Source organism: Cololabis saira, chromosome 15, assembly GCF_033807715.1.
Source record: "Cololabis saira isolate AMF1-May2022 chromosome 15, fColSai1.1, whole genome shotgun sequence".
NCBI lineage: Eukaryota > Metazoa > Chordata > Actinopteri > Beloniformes > Belonidae > Cololabis > Cololabis saira.
Genome location: NC_084601.1, coordinates 17,144,597 through 17,159,875, shown reverse-complemented (window position 1 = coordinate 17,159,875; position 15,279 = coordinate 17,144,597). Strand labels below are relative to the sequence as shown.

The window sequence follows — 15,279 nt, the reverse complement described above, 5'->3', positions numbered from 1 at the left end:
ACTGAAAAGCTTGTCTGATTACGCTTTTAGTTGTCATCCATCCATTCAATACACGTAACTGACATTGATGTATTCACAGTGATTCATTATCAGCTGTAAATACTTGTGTACAGCCATTATTCTGAGTCCAAATCCCATGAAGTATATATCTAAATTGAGTATTCCAAAACGAATAATGCAAACTACAGATCACGTCATTGGCACCCCAGGATACAGCTTTGCCACCGAGGTATAAAAGTAAAAGTAATGTAAAGGAGAAAAAGTCATTAAGGACAAAAGCCATTGAAAATGAATGCATCTTAGTATAATGTAAATATATTAAAGAACCATATATGTGTACTATTGAGCATTAACATGTGTTTCAGAGAGCAGGAGATATGATGACTAGTTTCCTATAAGTATTGTAATGGTGCAAAAAGTCAAACTTCAGAGGCATGTTATCATTTATCCTAACCTTTATTGGAATGTACATCCAAGTTTAGTTGCAGGAATCTGAGGGATGTAAGAACAAAACTGGACAAGAACATCTGAAACAACCACAACCAAATTCACTCTATCCGGATTGAGCAATTTAACTGGATAGTTTTTTTTTAAAGGCCGAAATGAAATAGAGTAACAAGGCTGTTTTTAAAATGTAAGGAGTAAAAAGTACAGATAATTGCGAGAAAATGTAAGGAGTAAAAGTAAAAAGTTGTCTGAAAAATAATTACTCCAGTGAAGTATAGATAACCAACATTTCTACTTAAAGAGCATATTGCAGGTTAGAATTTTTTTTTAAATTATACCTGACCTTATGTGAAAATGACTATGTGAGAAGTTAATGTAGGATTTAATATGTTTTACAAGACATAAGGGCACGTATTCAGAGGAAAAAGTGGCCGATTTTAGCCAAGCTCTTACAAACGCTTTTTTTTTCGAACACCGCGTCATATGACGCAGCAGGAGGGAGACGTCTCCACAGCTGCCCCATCTGACTGCGCAGACCCCGTACACACGTACCCGGGTATCTGCTAAACCGAAGATATTTTCCTACGTTTGGACCTGTCATGTACATGAAAATGCAAATAAACGAATGTTTAAAAAAAACTCCGGGCAAAGTGAAGATTTTTGAAAACTCCGTTTATGTAGATGCGTGTAGACAGAGACAGAGAGCAGTTTTGCGTTTTCGAACGTCACATTATGCTCCAAAACAACAACAAATCTGCTCTGAGTCTGACGTGTAACATGCGACCCAGAACTACAGATGATCCACCATCTGTCCTCCAAGCTATTTATTAAATAAATGGTCTCTGCTCTGGACAGCCGTTTACTGCGTTACACCGATGCAGAGCCTACGCCGTAGGGTACGCGGCGACGCGCAGCCCTACGCCGTACTTAGGGGTGCGTCGATTTAACACGGCAGCTCCGTGGCGGGACACGGGGGGACTCGAGCTCCTTACCCGAGAAGGAGACGCCGCTCCCGGGAAAGCTGCGCCGCAGAGGCGGCCCGGAGGCCGGAAGACCAGATGATCTACAGGTTTGGAATGCTTATGAATGTGGTTGAAAACGCAGATCTTCGGTTATGTGTGGAAGGTTTTTTTTTTTAACAACGATGCAACGATACAAATTATTTTATAAATGAAGGGGGGGAAATATTCGGTTTTAAAAATACCCGGCTATTTCGGATGCATTTAATCAGAAAAAAGAGAAGATAATAAGCTAGATAAGATAGAAGCAAGATAACACCTAAACCATGCAGGACCCTTCTGATCCCTCTACCCCCTCCTGCCCTCTCATCCTACCTGATCCCTCGAGGACCGGACTTGAAGAGCCCGGTGATAGACTATTTTGAAACCTCATGTCAAAGTACTCTTCAGTAGCTCAACTGGATGCAAAGAGGCTTTCCACTGCAGAGCTTGTGTTCAAACCTTATCCCGGGACCACTTTTAAAGCGATTTCCTTCTACTGAGGACTAAAAACTCGCTAGGAAGCCTTAGCGGCATGTGACTCTATGGGACAAGATGTTATGGAGGTGCATGGTCTAAAGAAGACTTAAGGTTCAATTCCTGTTGTCTCTAAAAAGCACCAAACCTGTCAATTTTAAAGTTCAACATTCAAAATGAAAAGTTAAATGCGCTATGAGACATGACTGAAGAGGTTATTTGGTGGTTTGGAGGTATTACAATTTTCAGTGCAGCTGAACTTGTGTCCTGGTGTAGCTCATCTTGGAACAAAGAGGGTTTCAAATGCAGAGGTTATTGGAGCAAACCTTATACCTGAGCCACTTTTAAAATAATGCCCTACTGAGGATTGAAAACTGGCCAGGAAGCCTGTGAAAGAGGTGAGTACTGTATGTGGTGCATCATGGTAAAGAGCTGCACATTGTTAAAGACACTGTGAGTTCAATTCCCGCCAGAGGTCTTCAGCCTGTTGACTTTAAGTAGCACATAATCTAATGCATGTTATCATTTATCCTAACCTTTATTGGAATGTACATCCAAGTTTAGTTGCAGGAATCTGAGGGCAACGGGTGTAAGAACAAAACTGGACAAGAACATCTGAAACAACTGTAGCCCAGGCTTCATAAGCTGTAGGATAATTAAAAGAAAAAAGAGTAAAAGTCTGTTTTATTTAGACTGAATGAGTGTATGAGAGGGATAGCTGGCATTTATGGGGTTAACTGGACCACGCAGAGCGGAGAGCGGTGCGTCATGACGTCACGGCCAATCGCGTTGAAGCCCGGGAAGAGAAGCTGCGCTGTCCGGCTGCAGGAGGAACGTTCTGCCTGAAAACTCATCCTAAATGTCTAAAACAAAGTAAAATGATCAGAATCCACAGCGAGTCGAACCCACAGAGTTCATGGGTGATGATACAAGCTCGGCGGTGAGTTTATTGTGCATTTTGACGGAGTTAGCGTCGAGTAAAAGTGGGTTAGCCACCAGTGCTAATTTAGCTGCTAAATGCTAAGCTCCCGTGTGAATGTATGGACGAGAGAATGTGTGTGTGTGGTTCGTGAACACCGTGTATCGGCTGTGCCGCGTGTGTGTCGCGTGTGTGTGTGTGTGTATTGTGTGCGTGTGAGGGAAAAAGGAGAAATTCATTTTATTTCTTTATTTCATCATTTTACCCAAAGAATTGATGCTAAAACGGTTTTATTTGAGTTATTTGATAAATTTCATTTGATTTACACTGGATTTACACTGGTAAAAAATAGATTTGTAAGAAAAAGTGATAATATATTTTATTATTATAAATAAATACTTTTGTTTATTTAAATTCATACATAGGTTATATTTATGTTATTTTATTTATCTTGACTAAGAATGTATGACCTATACTAAGTTCATTTAACTGAAATGAATGAATATGACCTGTTCTATAGGTCAAGTTTTTTTGAGAGGATTTGATTCGGTGACACTTGATGTCGGAAGAGAGGACATCAGCGACACCATTAGTCGACGCTAGAGAGAGAGAGAGGATACCAGCACTGGATAGCCACCAGGCGGCTTCCAGATACCTGTTGGATCAACGGATCCAGAGAACCAGATGGCGAGCCGGAACAGAGGAATGCAGGACCACTGAACTTACCTCCCAAACCTGCGGTGTGGTAGGACAGTGAGCTACACAGAGATTAAAGGGCCCCAACGAAATAAAACCACTGAGCTCATAACAAAGAAAGAAAAGACGATACAGATTGAACACAACACTATTATTTATTTTCTTTTATTTTGCGCGCAGTTTGTTATTTTTCTTATTCTATTGATATTGTTGTCATATTGTTCTGTTGTTGACCAACAATATATTTTGGAAACTAAAACTTGTGTGAGTGTGTTCAATGTTGTTGTTCCATCCTGGGCTCCATGAGCGTTAACTTTAGACTTCTGATGACTAGTCCAAACTGAACAGAAACTGAAACCAAATATTAGCACATGTAACTTTATTAGACAAACAGGGGTTACACAACCACAACCAAATTCACTCTATCCGGATGGAGCAATTTAACTGGATAGTTTTTTTTAAAGGCCAAAATGAAATAAGCTGTTTTTAAAATGTAAGGAGTGCTATGAGGAGGGCTAGGGAGTAAGAGGACAGCTGAAGGGCCAGGGGTATGAGGTAGCAAGAGGAAGGCTTGGTGGCGTCAGGAAGGTTGAGAAGGGCTTGGGTGGTTAGGTAGGAGAAGGGCAAGGGGGGCCAGGAAGGATGAGGTGTAAGAGGGGGCATGAGGTAAGAAGGGAGGCAGGCTAGGTAGTAGTGCTTGGTGGATCAGGTGATAGGGCCTTTTACAAATCAAAGCTTTGAATTACTTTCTTACCTCCTACCTTCCTGACACCCCCCCAAGCTGTCTTTCCTCATGTCCCTAGCCCACCTCTTAAACCCTGATCCCCCTTGCCTTTCTCATCTAGTCCTCCTGACCCCCCTAGGCCTCTTCATCCTACCTGGCCCCTGCTCATCCTACCTGACCCCTGCTCATCCTACCTGACCCCCCTAGCCCTCCTCATCCTACCTGACCCCTCCTCATCCTACCTGACCCCTCCTCATCCTACCTGACCCCTCCTCATCCTACCTGACCCCCCCAAGGCCTCCTCATCCTACCTGACCCCCCTAGCCCTCCTCATCCTACCTGACCCCTCCTCATCCTCCTACCTGACCCCTCCTCATCCTACCTGACCCCTCCTCATCCTACCTGACCCCTCCTCATCCTACCTGACCCCCCTAGCCCTCCTCATCCTACCTGACCCCCCTAGCCCTCTTCATCGTACCTCATCCCCCTAGCACTCCTAACCTCTCATCCTCCCTGATCCCTCTACCCCTTCAGATACTGAGGATGGGGAGGGTTTGAACCAGCATGCACCACCCTTTCATTGGCACCTTATAGCCATGAGCAAACCCTCCACACCACCAGTATCCTTGGGGGGAAGACATCTCTCTTAGTGCATTTATCTTTTCATTTTTAGCGTTGAACTCTAAAAGTGGATTTTGTGCTACTTAAAGTCAACGGGGTAAAGACCTCTGGCGGGAATTGAACTCTCAGTCTCTTTACCAATGTGCAACTTTTTACCATGAGGCCCCACATTGCCTCTTGCCTCTTTCCCAGGCTTCCTGGCATGTTTTCAATCGTCAGTAGAAGGACGTAATTTTAAAAGTGGTCCAGGTATAAGGTCTGATGCCTCTACCTCACCAGATTGTGAGGATGGGGAGGGTTTGAACCAGCATGCACCACCCTTTCATTGGCACCTTAGAGCCCTGAGCAAACCCTCCACACCACCAGTATCCTTGAGGGAAGACATCTCTCATTGTGTATTTATCTTTTCATTTTGAGTGTTGAACTCTATAAGTGGATTTAGTTCTACTTAAAGACAACTGGATGAAGAAGTCCGGCGGGAATTGAACTCACAGTCTGTTTAACAATGTGCAGCACTCTTCCATGGTGCACAACATACTTCCTCCTTTGCAGGCTTCCTGGCCATTTTTCAGTCCTCAGTTGAAGGACATAACTTAAAAAGTGGTCCAATTATAAGGTCTGATGCCTCCAGATACTGAGGATGGTTTGAACCAGCATGCACCACCTTTTCATTGGCGCCTTAAAGGCGTGAGCAAACCCTCCACACCACCAACTAGACTCAGACAGAAGAAATCTCTCATATAGCGCATTTAACTTTTCAGTTTGTGTGTTGAACTCTAAAAGTGGATTTTGTGCTACTTAAAGTCAACAGGCTGTAGACCTCTGGCAGGAATTGAACTCTCAGTCTCTTTAACAATGTTCAGGTCTTTACCATGAGGCCCCACATTCTTGCCTCTTTCCCAGGCTTCCTGGCCAGTTTTCAATCGTCAGTAGAAGGACGTCAATTTTAAAAGTGGTCCAGGTATAAGGTCTGATGCCTCTACCTCTCCAGATAGTGCGGGTTTGAACCAGCATGGGCCACCCTTTCATTGGCACCTTAAAGCCCTGAGCAAACCCTCCACACCACCAGCATCCTTGGGGGAAGCCATCTCTCTTAGTGCATTTATCTTTTCATTTTGTGTGTTGAACTCTAAAAGTGGATTTGTGCTAGTTAAAGTCAACGGGCTGAAGACCTCTTGCAGGAATTGAACTCAGAGACTCTTTAGCAATGTACAGCTCTTTGCCTCTTTCCCACGCTTCCTGGCCAGTTTTCAATCGTTAGTAGAAGGACGTCATTTTAAAAGTGGTTCAGGTATAAGGTTTGGTCCAATAACTTCTGCATTAAAAGCCTATTTGTTCCAAGATGAGCTACACCAGGACACAGGTTTAACTGCACTGAAAACTTTTTATCTTTTGTCCTTTGTTTCAAGCTTTCAAAATGTTCAACATGTTAAAGAACATGTTGAAGAGGGCACTGAACCTCAACACAAGGTACTCCTATTTAAATAAAAAAAAAACTGACTAGTTCTCACATTCAATATTTGACAGAGCATTCCTTGGCGTAATTTTCAATTACGTAACAAATCCGTATTTCAAGGGACGGGTGGCAAGCCTATCTCCATCTCTTCCTGTGAACAAACTGCTACACCAGCGGGGGTACCTGATTACTGGCTGGATAAACGTGTTTATGGGCCAGACTTTGTTCTTCCCATTAGCTGGCCCGTCAGGATCAGCATTACTCTTTTCAAGTATTTGGTTGTTGCCGACTTCATCACATCCTCCTCGTACTTGCTATTTGTTTTGCAGAATCCAAATGTATTTGTAAGTGTTCTAAACATCTGATACATTGCTGTCTGGGTTTTAGTTCACCTCCTAATTCGATTGTAATCATTTTGCCCCTCTTTGATATTATATGAGCGCATTTATTGAGCCTGAATAACATTGCAATATCTTTGTTGGGTGAATCAGTGAGTCAATGTCTCCCTTGCCCTTAGCATCCAACCTGATGTCATCCACGTAAAAGGAGGTGACTAAGGTTGCTCTGAGAAGTGGGTGAGCCCCATCTATTAGCGTCTGGTTCATTTGTGCTGCTAAGCATTCATGAGGTTAGTCTCCTCAGCCAGTAGGTGAGATTCATGTCAGGGCCCGGCGCTGTCCAAGGCTTTATCCTTGAGACCCATTCATCCATTTTCTATACTTCTTTAATCTTGTACAGGGTCATGGGGGTCTGCTGGAGCCTTTCCCAGCTCATTACAGGGGCAAAGCAGCGGTAGACCCTTGACACGTTGCCGGTGTATCACACTACTTTACATAAGACCCTTTCGTCCAAATCGTCATTCCAATACCATTCATGAACAAAACATACATTTTATTATTGTAGTGTCAGTTAGTTGTATTGAGAGGATTGTTGCAGACTGGAACCTGTATACCAGCTTTAGTTGATGCATGGTGTAGGGGTGTAACGGTACCTGTTTTTGTACTGGACCCTAACAGTATTGACGTGACCATTTGGTGTATGCAATCAGACAAAAAATATATGAGTTAGTCAAAAGGTAATTCACACACCAATCCACAAGAGTTCTGCATTATATTTCACCGCTGTTTACCACCAACAAACTGACAACAGCAATGAATGCGCCATTTCGAAACTCAATGACCTGCCTCCCTCCAATCAGCAGTGTGGGAAGGTTTTGCATTCCCTGTCATCTACTAAAATGATGCAAGAAACTTTGTTAATGCTGTCAGTGAAGCAGCATTAGGTCCACATATTGGATGCTTTGTCCATACTTTGAATGTCCCGTCACAGAAAGGAATTGTTGTCCAGTTATCTCGACTACTGAGTAAAATTAGAACTGTTGCCGTTTACATGGGAATAAAGCATGATATGCTTCACTTGCAAAAACACTGTCTCGTACATGATGTGAAGGAACTCCAGCTATGAGATGGTTGAGCGAGATCTTGAGCATAAATCTGCAATTTATTCAGCATTAGCAGAAAGGGCCCTGAAAAACAATGATATTGCAAATCTGACTGTTTACGAACTGAGTGTTGCAGAGAGTGTGTTTGAAGTTGTGAAGCCTTTGAAGATTTAATTAATTTCCCTTCGGGAATCAATAAAGTTATTTGAGTCAAATTTAATTGAAAACAATCATTACAACACTTTCTGTAGCACTCAAACAACACCATCAGTGTCCACGATTTTACCATTTAAAAGAATGATCTTGAATCCATGAAAAAAACTGATGATGACACTTCTGTCGTCATGGAAATCAAGCTGGCCATGACGGAAAGTCTGCAAACTAGATATCCTGACTGTGCCTTTGAAGACTTCATTCACAAATGCTCTGCACTTGATGCATTTGATCCATACCTTTCCTCATCTGGATCCAGCCGTTCATCTGAGAATTTAAATACATCTCCTCATCACAGAAGTTCTTAGCAAAGCTGAACTGGTATACAATTACAACTGGTAGGCTCTTTTACAGACGTTTGACTGAAGTTTGAACATTTCAACAGAGATTACAACTATTTCTGCAGTGTTCACCCAACTTCTTGCTATTTGTCACAGTACTGTAGGATGAGAGGCTACAAAGCCTCTGATCCTACAGTCCTCATTGTGTCTCTGTGGTCACAGTCCATCAGCATGACCACAGAGACACAGGTGACATATTTCCCTCCCCCTGAGAAGTCAACCATGGAAGAATTATTTGGCCCACTCTTCCAAACTGGTAAGAAAAAAACAGCCTCAGCAGTTAAAGGATGAAGTCGACGCCTACGTGGCAAGAGTGTATTTTAGTCGACTGCAACCCGGTTGCCTGGAGCAAGGCTCAGGAGACTGTTTATCTCAATCTAGCCCAACTGGCAACATGTTACCTGGCAACACCAGCAACATTGCTGCTTAGAGAGAGGATTTGCTCGACAACAGGTGATATAGTTACTTCCACCAGATCTGCACTCACCACTGACAATGTGGACTTGAAAGTGGACAGAGTATTTAACAATGACTCACAAGTTAATCACAAATGTAAAACAATTCTCAGTCACGCAGATTTGAACTTTCTTTAATTTTGTGTTTTCTCTCTCTTTGGTGATGTTATTCAGTTCTGCTTTTATTTTTAGATTGCACCAGCCATGTTTGTTAAAGGTATTGTGACATCATTTTTAACATGCTTTTAACACTATTAAAAGTCTTGGCCAACATCCCTCAAATGTGTCTAAAAGAGTGTAACAAGAAAAACTTCAATCTAGTACTCTTTTCCTGGCTTTTTATTACAGTGATTTTTTGCGCCGTGAAAAATGCTTCCTTTCCCCCCTTTCCTGTCAATCATTGCTCCGCTCCTCCTCCCAACCTCCTCCTCCTCCAGCCATACGCTCACAGCGGCGTCGGAGCGACAGGCGAAGCATGCACGGAAAAGCAGGAGGGCGAACCACAGCAAACAATCATAAAAATAAAGGCATGCAAGCAGCACTGTCCCCTTATCTTAAGTCCAGTCAGTGGCCGCGGGTCTTCTTAGCAGTTTTCCTCCGGTGATTAGAACAAAAGAGGCTCTAAACAGCTCCGTGTTAAGCCTCATTTATGGTTCCGCGTTAAATCGACGCAGAGCCTACGCCGTAGGGTTCAGCGTATGGTGCGCGTCGCCGCGTAACCCTACGCCGTAGGCTCTGCGTCGGTGTAACGCGGAACCATAAATCAGCCTTTATGGTGCACTGGAGAGGAGAGGAGACAGGGAGCTGGGTGGAGGGGGCGGTGATTTGGCGGGCCGTTACGTAACGGCCCGCCACCAAACCACATGCGCCGTTTTTGCATAGTTATGCGGAAAATCCCAGAAAGCACACAATACACTGAATGTTAAAAGTTCGTTGTTTTTTGGGTGTAATTGATGTCAAGACACCCAACAAAACACAAAAAATCAAGAAAAATGTGTTTTTCATGTCACAATCCCTTTAAGTAATTTTGAAGTATTTTCCAAATTGATAATAGGGATGATTTTCAGTTATTGTTTAAGTGATTGTTTGACAGCAAGCATAGCATAAAAATGTAGCTTCTTAAAAGTTGTTTCTTAGTTCAATGTTATGCATAATACTGCATATAAAAAGAAAATGCTGTTTAAGTTCATTATTATTTTTATTTCTATTTAATATCTGCACTGCTAACTTATCAGTTGGCGGTTATCATGTTATACACTTGGCCTTGTACAGTTTGTGTACTGTTGATTATAAATGAAAAGAAGCCAAGTATATGTGATCTTTTTTTTTTCTGGTTGTACCAGATTTGTATCGAACTGAGTCCCTAAAACCGAGGTACCTATCAAGCCTGAGGTCTGTGAACCATTACTGTCACGGTTTCTGGGTTTGTTTGTTCTGGTTTTATTTTCAATGTCCTTGTTTTAGTTCTTCCCCTTGTTCTTCTGCCATGACTGTTTGCAACTATATCTTGTCAGCCCTTTCTGATTCGGTCTAGTTTTGGCTTTGAGTTTGATTCTTTTGAGATTCCTGGTTATGCAGAGCTTTTTGTTAATAAAATACCTTTTGTTTAGAACTCCTGCCGCCTCAGTCTCCAGCATTTCGGTCCTACATCTCCAAGTCGTGACAGTTACAACCCTTGTGTTCTGGCTGCCCGAAACCTTTTGTGGAAACCATTATAATGACATTTAACTCCTGGAATTAAAAGTAAAAAAAGATAAATAGACCAACTCAAATGACATAAAAGAATAAGACAACCACCATGTACAGTGAATAACTACATAGACAACGTAAATACAGATAGACATCTAAAAGGATACTAAAAGGGAAAGTTACACAAATTTATAATAAGACAATAAAAAGCTGCGCAGGTACCCAGAATAACTACAAAACTGTCTCTGAGATTGCAACTCTGTACAAGAGATTTTGCAGAGGCCTTTTACTGTGTCTGAGGTCCTAATATACAATCATAAAAAACTGTTTTGAGAAGTATTTGGAAAGTGTTTGACACACCATATGTTAATAATGATAATAACATTACAAAAAACATGAAAATATTCTTGAAAAGCACTTTAATTCAGTTTAATATTTCTCAGGGGATGCTGTAGGAAAAAAAAAAAAGCCTGGCCCACAGCTTCTACTACAAATTGTATGAAAAAGTACAGAGCACATAACTGATTTTAGATCCACAACTGAGGCCACCAAAACACAGTAACAAAATATACTACAAAACTTTTTTTAATTTTTTTACTTGAGTGGTCACGAGGGTTTAGTGATGGTGGGAGGCTTCGCTGGATGACAGTACCTGTGATGAATGGGGTCGACTGTTGCTCATATTTCCTATTTCTTTCTAACAAAAGTGTTAAACGAAGCAGACAGATGGCTATTATAGTTACCATGGAATTATTTAAAAAAAAAATTAAAAAATTGAAATTCAGATGAGATGCTTTAAAATGGTTGTATTTCCAGAAATGCTGGAGTCAAAATGACTCGAAAGGAGTTTCAGTGATAAAATTACAGAAGCCAATTAAATTTCTGTCCACGCAAACTTCTTCTATAAATAATTGATCTTTTACTCAAGATAGTCTTTTTAAAAAGTCCATAGAAATAAGGGGGGGAAAGATCAATCATCCTTTTGCTTCAAAAAACAACCAACAGTTAAAAAGTGGCTAACCATTATGTCCAATATCAAAACCTTTGAAAAGTATAAAAAGCCAAAATATATATATATACACATATAAATATATACAAAACGATCCATCAGAGAGGGAATAAATGCAAATGGGACATCTGTTTCAATGGACGTGAAATACATTTCAAGGGACAGGCGTAAGTAAAATTCAATTATGTATCAAACTCCAACCAGTCAGAAAGTGTTGGAAATGCACGGGATGCGCACTCAGGATGGGATGGTGCAAAGATGGAACAAAGATGTGAGAGAGACAAAATACAAAACAATAACCGTGTGTTTTCTCATCTTCCGGCAAAAGCCAGAATTAACTGGGGAGATGAATATATATGATTTTTGTCACCTCTTGTGGTCACATTATGGTGAAGAGAAAATGAGGACATGACAAAATAATCCAGTACCGTGAAATAGCAATGGACTGAAATTCCAGAGGGAATAAAGATGTAATAAAAATCTGCTGCTGGTGTTTCTTTGGCTCAGTTCCAATGGGGCCTTTAGAGGGAAGAAAAACAACAACAAGTAACAAACAGTGGACCTCCAGTAAAAATCTTGATAATATTATCTATCTACTCAACAACAAAGGCAGCTCCTCCTCTCCATCTTGTGGTCTGATTCAATAAGTTTGGGTCATCTTCTTTGGCATCCTTGCTTCTCTAAACGGTGAGTCTCTGGTTCAGTTCTCTCCCCTGACCCCTCTAGCTCTACCAGGGGCCTTTGATTGGTTGGCTTTTTTGGTTGTATTCCACTTGATGGCTCATACAGTCCCTGGGATTACAGCGGCCCTCATTTCCCTTGGGTCCTTGCTGTCCGGGAGGGCCTGAGATTCCAGGGACACCCTGTTGGCCAACTGGGCCAGGGGGGCCCATTTTTCCATAGCCTTGGGGACCTGGAACACCTGGGACAAAGACAGGGGGGAGGGGGGGGGGGGTTTAGTTACTGTGGGGCTGAAATACCACCTGGAAAAAGGAGGCACCTGTACAGTGAACGCTATGTCACCAAATGTACTTCATAGTTTTTACACTGTTTAACCTTTTCATTCATAAATAATTGAACTAAATAATAATTGATCATAGAGGGAATGCGCATGACGTCAAAGATGCGACTTCACAGCGGGTTACACCCACTGAGTCCAAAACATCTAAAATGGGAAAGAGCTGTTGTGCGATCGACTGTACTCGTAGATTTAGCAATAAATCGCAGTTATCGTTTTACAGACTGACGAAAAATAAACTTAAGGGAGACAAATGGATGCAATTCGCAGAAACAACTGGATTCCAGGCACCGAAACGTGGATTTGTTCCCATTTTGTATCAGGTAATGTTGGATTTTTGGGTAGCTAACGTTAAACGGTCAAATCATAAAGTTTGGTGTCCTCATTACTTTAATTTTGCCAACAAATCCTGCCTTGAAGTAGGACCAAGCGTCAAGACTTTTGTATGCTTTCAAGCTTTGCTTCGTGTATTTCTCCGGCATAGAAATTAAGTATATATAAATATCAGGAATTCGTGGCCAAATATTAATGTCCATGGACCACTGGTTCTTCAGGTAACCGTACAGGTCACTGTCAAGTCCAACTGCCTTCAATTTAAGCCAATAATCGGCTTTTATTACGTCTTTTCCACAGTTTGCCCTACTAGTTGCAGCCATTTTTGCTGATGTTTTGCCACTCAGTGCGAGTAAGCGGGCGTGGTCCAGTGGGAATGCATACCCTCTATTGATAATAATTAATAATTGAACTAAATAACTATTTAGTTCAATTAGCCATGTAACTATTCCATACAAAATAAAGATGATGAATTATTAACTCATGATAAAAGTACTGGAGACCTCACATAAATGAATCATCCAAACGAAAACTGATGCCATGAGCAGCCTCTCATTCCTTAAAGATCATGACAGAAGATATTAAAATAAATCTTGTTTATTTTTCAGGAAAAAAAATAGAATTCTTGGTCTGGGCTAAGCAAATGAAACAGTTAAAGAGACTCCTGTAACTTGGCTGACACATTATTAAAACATGTAAGGATGATGGTGAACCATCATCTAATAAAAGAGATAAGATTGATATTGGAGATCAGTTTGACATTTAGTGGAATAAAAAAAAACGAACAATAAAGCAGAATAACAGTGAATCAATTTCAAAGCATCCCTGCATCATTAATCTGACAGGAACTCGTGGTGTTGGGACTAAACAGCTGCGTACCCTTAAGAAACCACTTATCAGAGGGCTAAAATATACAATAAAATGACCTCTATTTGTGGAGGAGTCTGGGGCAACAGAGAACCATCATGTGGTCAGGAGACATTACATTATTTTCAGGTAAGAATCAAAACAGATTCCAGACTTTAACAGCCTGAGAATATGTTGGTTGTGCCGGCGAAGACTTTGTGCAGCTGTTTGACTCACATCATCAATACAATATCATGGACAAAAATGAATGCACGTTTGGACCAAAGTAAATATTGTGAAAATGCATGAGCCTCTTGAAGCAAGGCCACGCCGAATGACTGCCATGATGACAGCTAAAAATGGTCCTGCAAACTGTAATGCTGGATTTTTTTTTCTTTTCTTGGACCAGTGTATGTTGATCTGAAAATTCTTCTCCTGATTAATGATTTACTTGCTTAGTCTAGAAAAAAGCCAGTTAATAGTGATTTTTTATTTTTTTTATTTAATGATGCATTAAAAATAAATTAATAAAATAAATCATCACTTATTAAAACACTATTACCCCTCGGGACATTAATCTCCGTGGCTGTTATGCTTTTGGCAACTTTAAATATTGCAATCTTTTATTAATCCTTTCCCTGATTTCAGCCTGGACACAATCCCGGTTTGATGGTTTACAAACTACGTCATGCATTGATTTACACCCTGACAAACACGATAATTGGACATTGCGTTGAGATGCGTGTGTCTTCTTCATCCCGTCTAATGAATTCAATTAGGTACAGGTGGACTCCTCATGTTGACTTAATTCATCATAACAAAAGGTCAAAATACTCAAATAATGTCATATTTATAGGGTTCCCACTCTTTCCCTGAAATTATTTTCCAGCATTTTCCCCTGACATTTTTAGCCAACATTTTAATTAAGGGTGCTCCTCTTCCCTGTGGTCTCTGTGAGCATCTCACTCCGTTAACAACTACTTTTATTGGAAATTAATGAGGTTAAGTCTACATGAAAAGTCATTAATCTCTTTAGTTTATTCTCCCCTCTATCTGTGCACATTCACAGTATGTTAATACAACAGAATCCTTAAAGTGTTTTTTCACTAACTTTTTTTATTATCAGACAATTAAACAATTGCAGATCACCTGTTAACTGTAATTAGCTCCCGCTCTGCTGAAATCAGAGTTGCATCCACTGCACACAGCCAATTGACCCTTTGTTAGCTGATTGGTCCCTGACTGACCAATCAGAAAAATCATTCTCCGTTGCTACTTCCGGGCAGAATATCCGGTTGGACAAAACAGCCGTCCCTCTCGTTCACATCAATGGAAAAAGCTTAGTTTTTACTTGCCTTGTATCAAAATTTAAATCACTAAATTATTTTTTTTAAACTTTGTATTAGTAAAATGAACACTTGGGAACACATTGCACACAGTGTGGTGAGGGTGAAACATATTTCTATCCCCAAAGTTTTGGAAATCCGATCCGTGCTTCCAAAACAAAGTCGGCTCTGCAGCACGCTATAACCCATAGCTACAAACTGTTTTATTTGTTTATCTTAAAATGGTTAAGCATGTGTTTAGGGCATTTGT

The 15,279-nt window shown here is 41.0% G+C and overlaps 1 protein-coding gene and 1 long non-coding RNA gene across 7 annotated transcripts in view; one reads left to right on the top strand and one right to left on the bottom strand.

Annotated features, from left to right (window-relative positions):
• The first annotated feature begins 2,722 nt into the window (after nt 1–2,722).
• On the top strand, nt 2,723–10,399 carry LOC133460443 (uncharacterized). Its single transcript, XR_009784123.1, has 3 exons — nt 2,723–2,862; nt 3,362–9,440; nt 9,521–10,399. It is a non-coding gene; the product is annotated as an uncharacterized LOC133460443 (long non-coding RNA).
• A 480-nt stretch (nt 10,400–10,879) lies between these two features.
• The window catches only part of col16a1 (collagen, type XVI, alpha 1), a 76,853-nt gene continuing 72,453 nt past the window's right edge, over nt 10,880–15,279 (bottom strand). For all 6 annotated transcript variants that reach the window (XM_061740987.1, XM_061740991.1, XM_061740992.1 and 3 more), the window contains one exon: nt 10,880–12,408. In XM_061740987.1, coding sequence (XP_061596971.1) covers nt 12,215–12,408 — 194 coding nt within the window. In that variant the 3' untranslated portion in view covers nt 10,880–12,214. The remainder of the gene's footprint in view (nt 12,409–15,279) is intronic.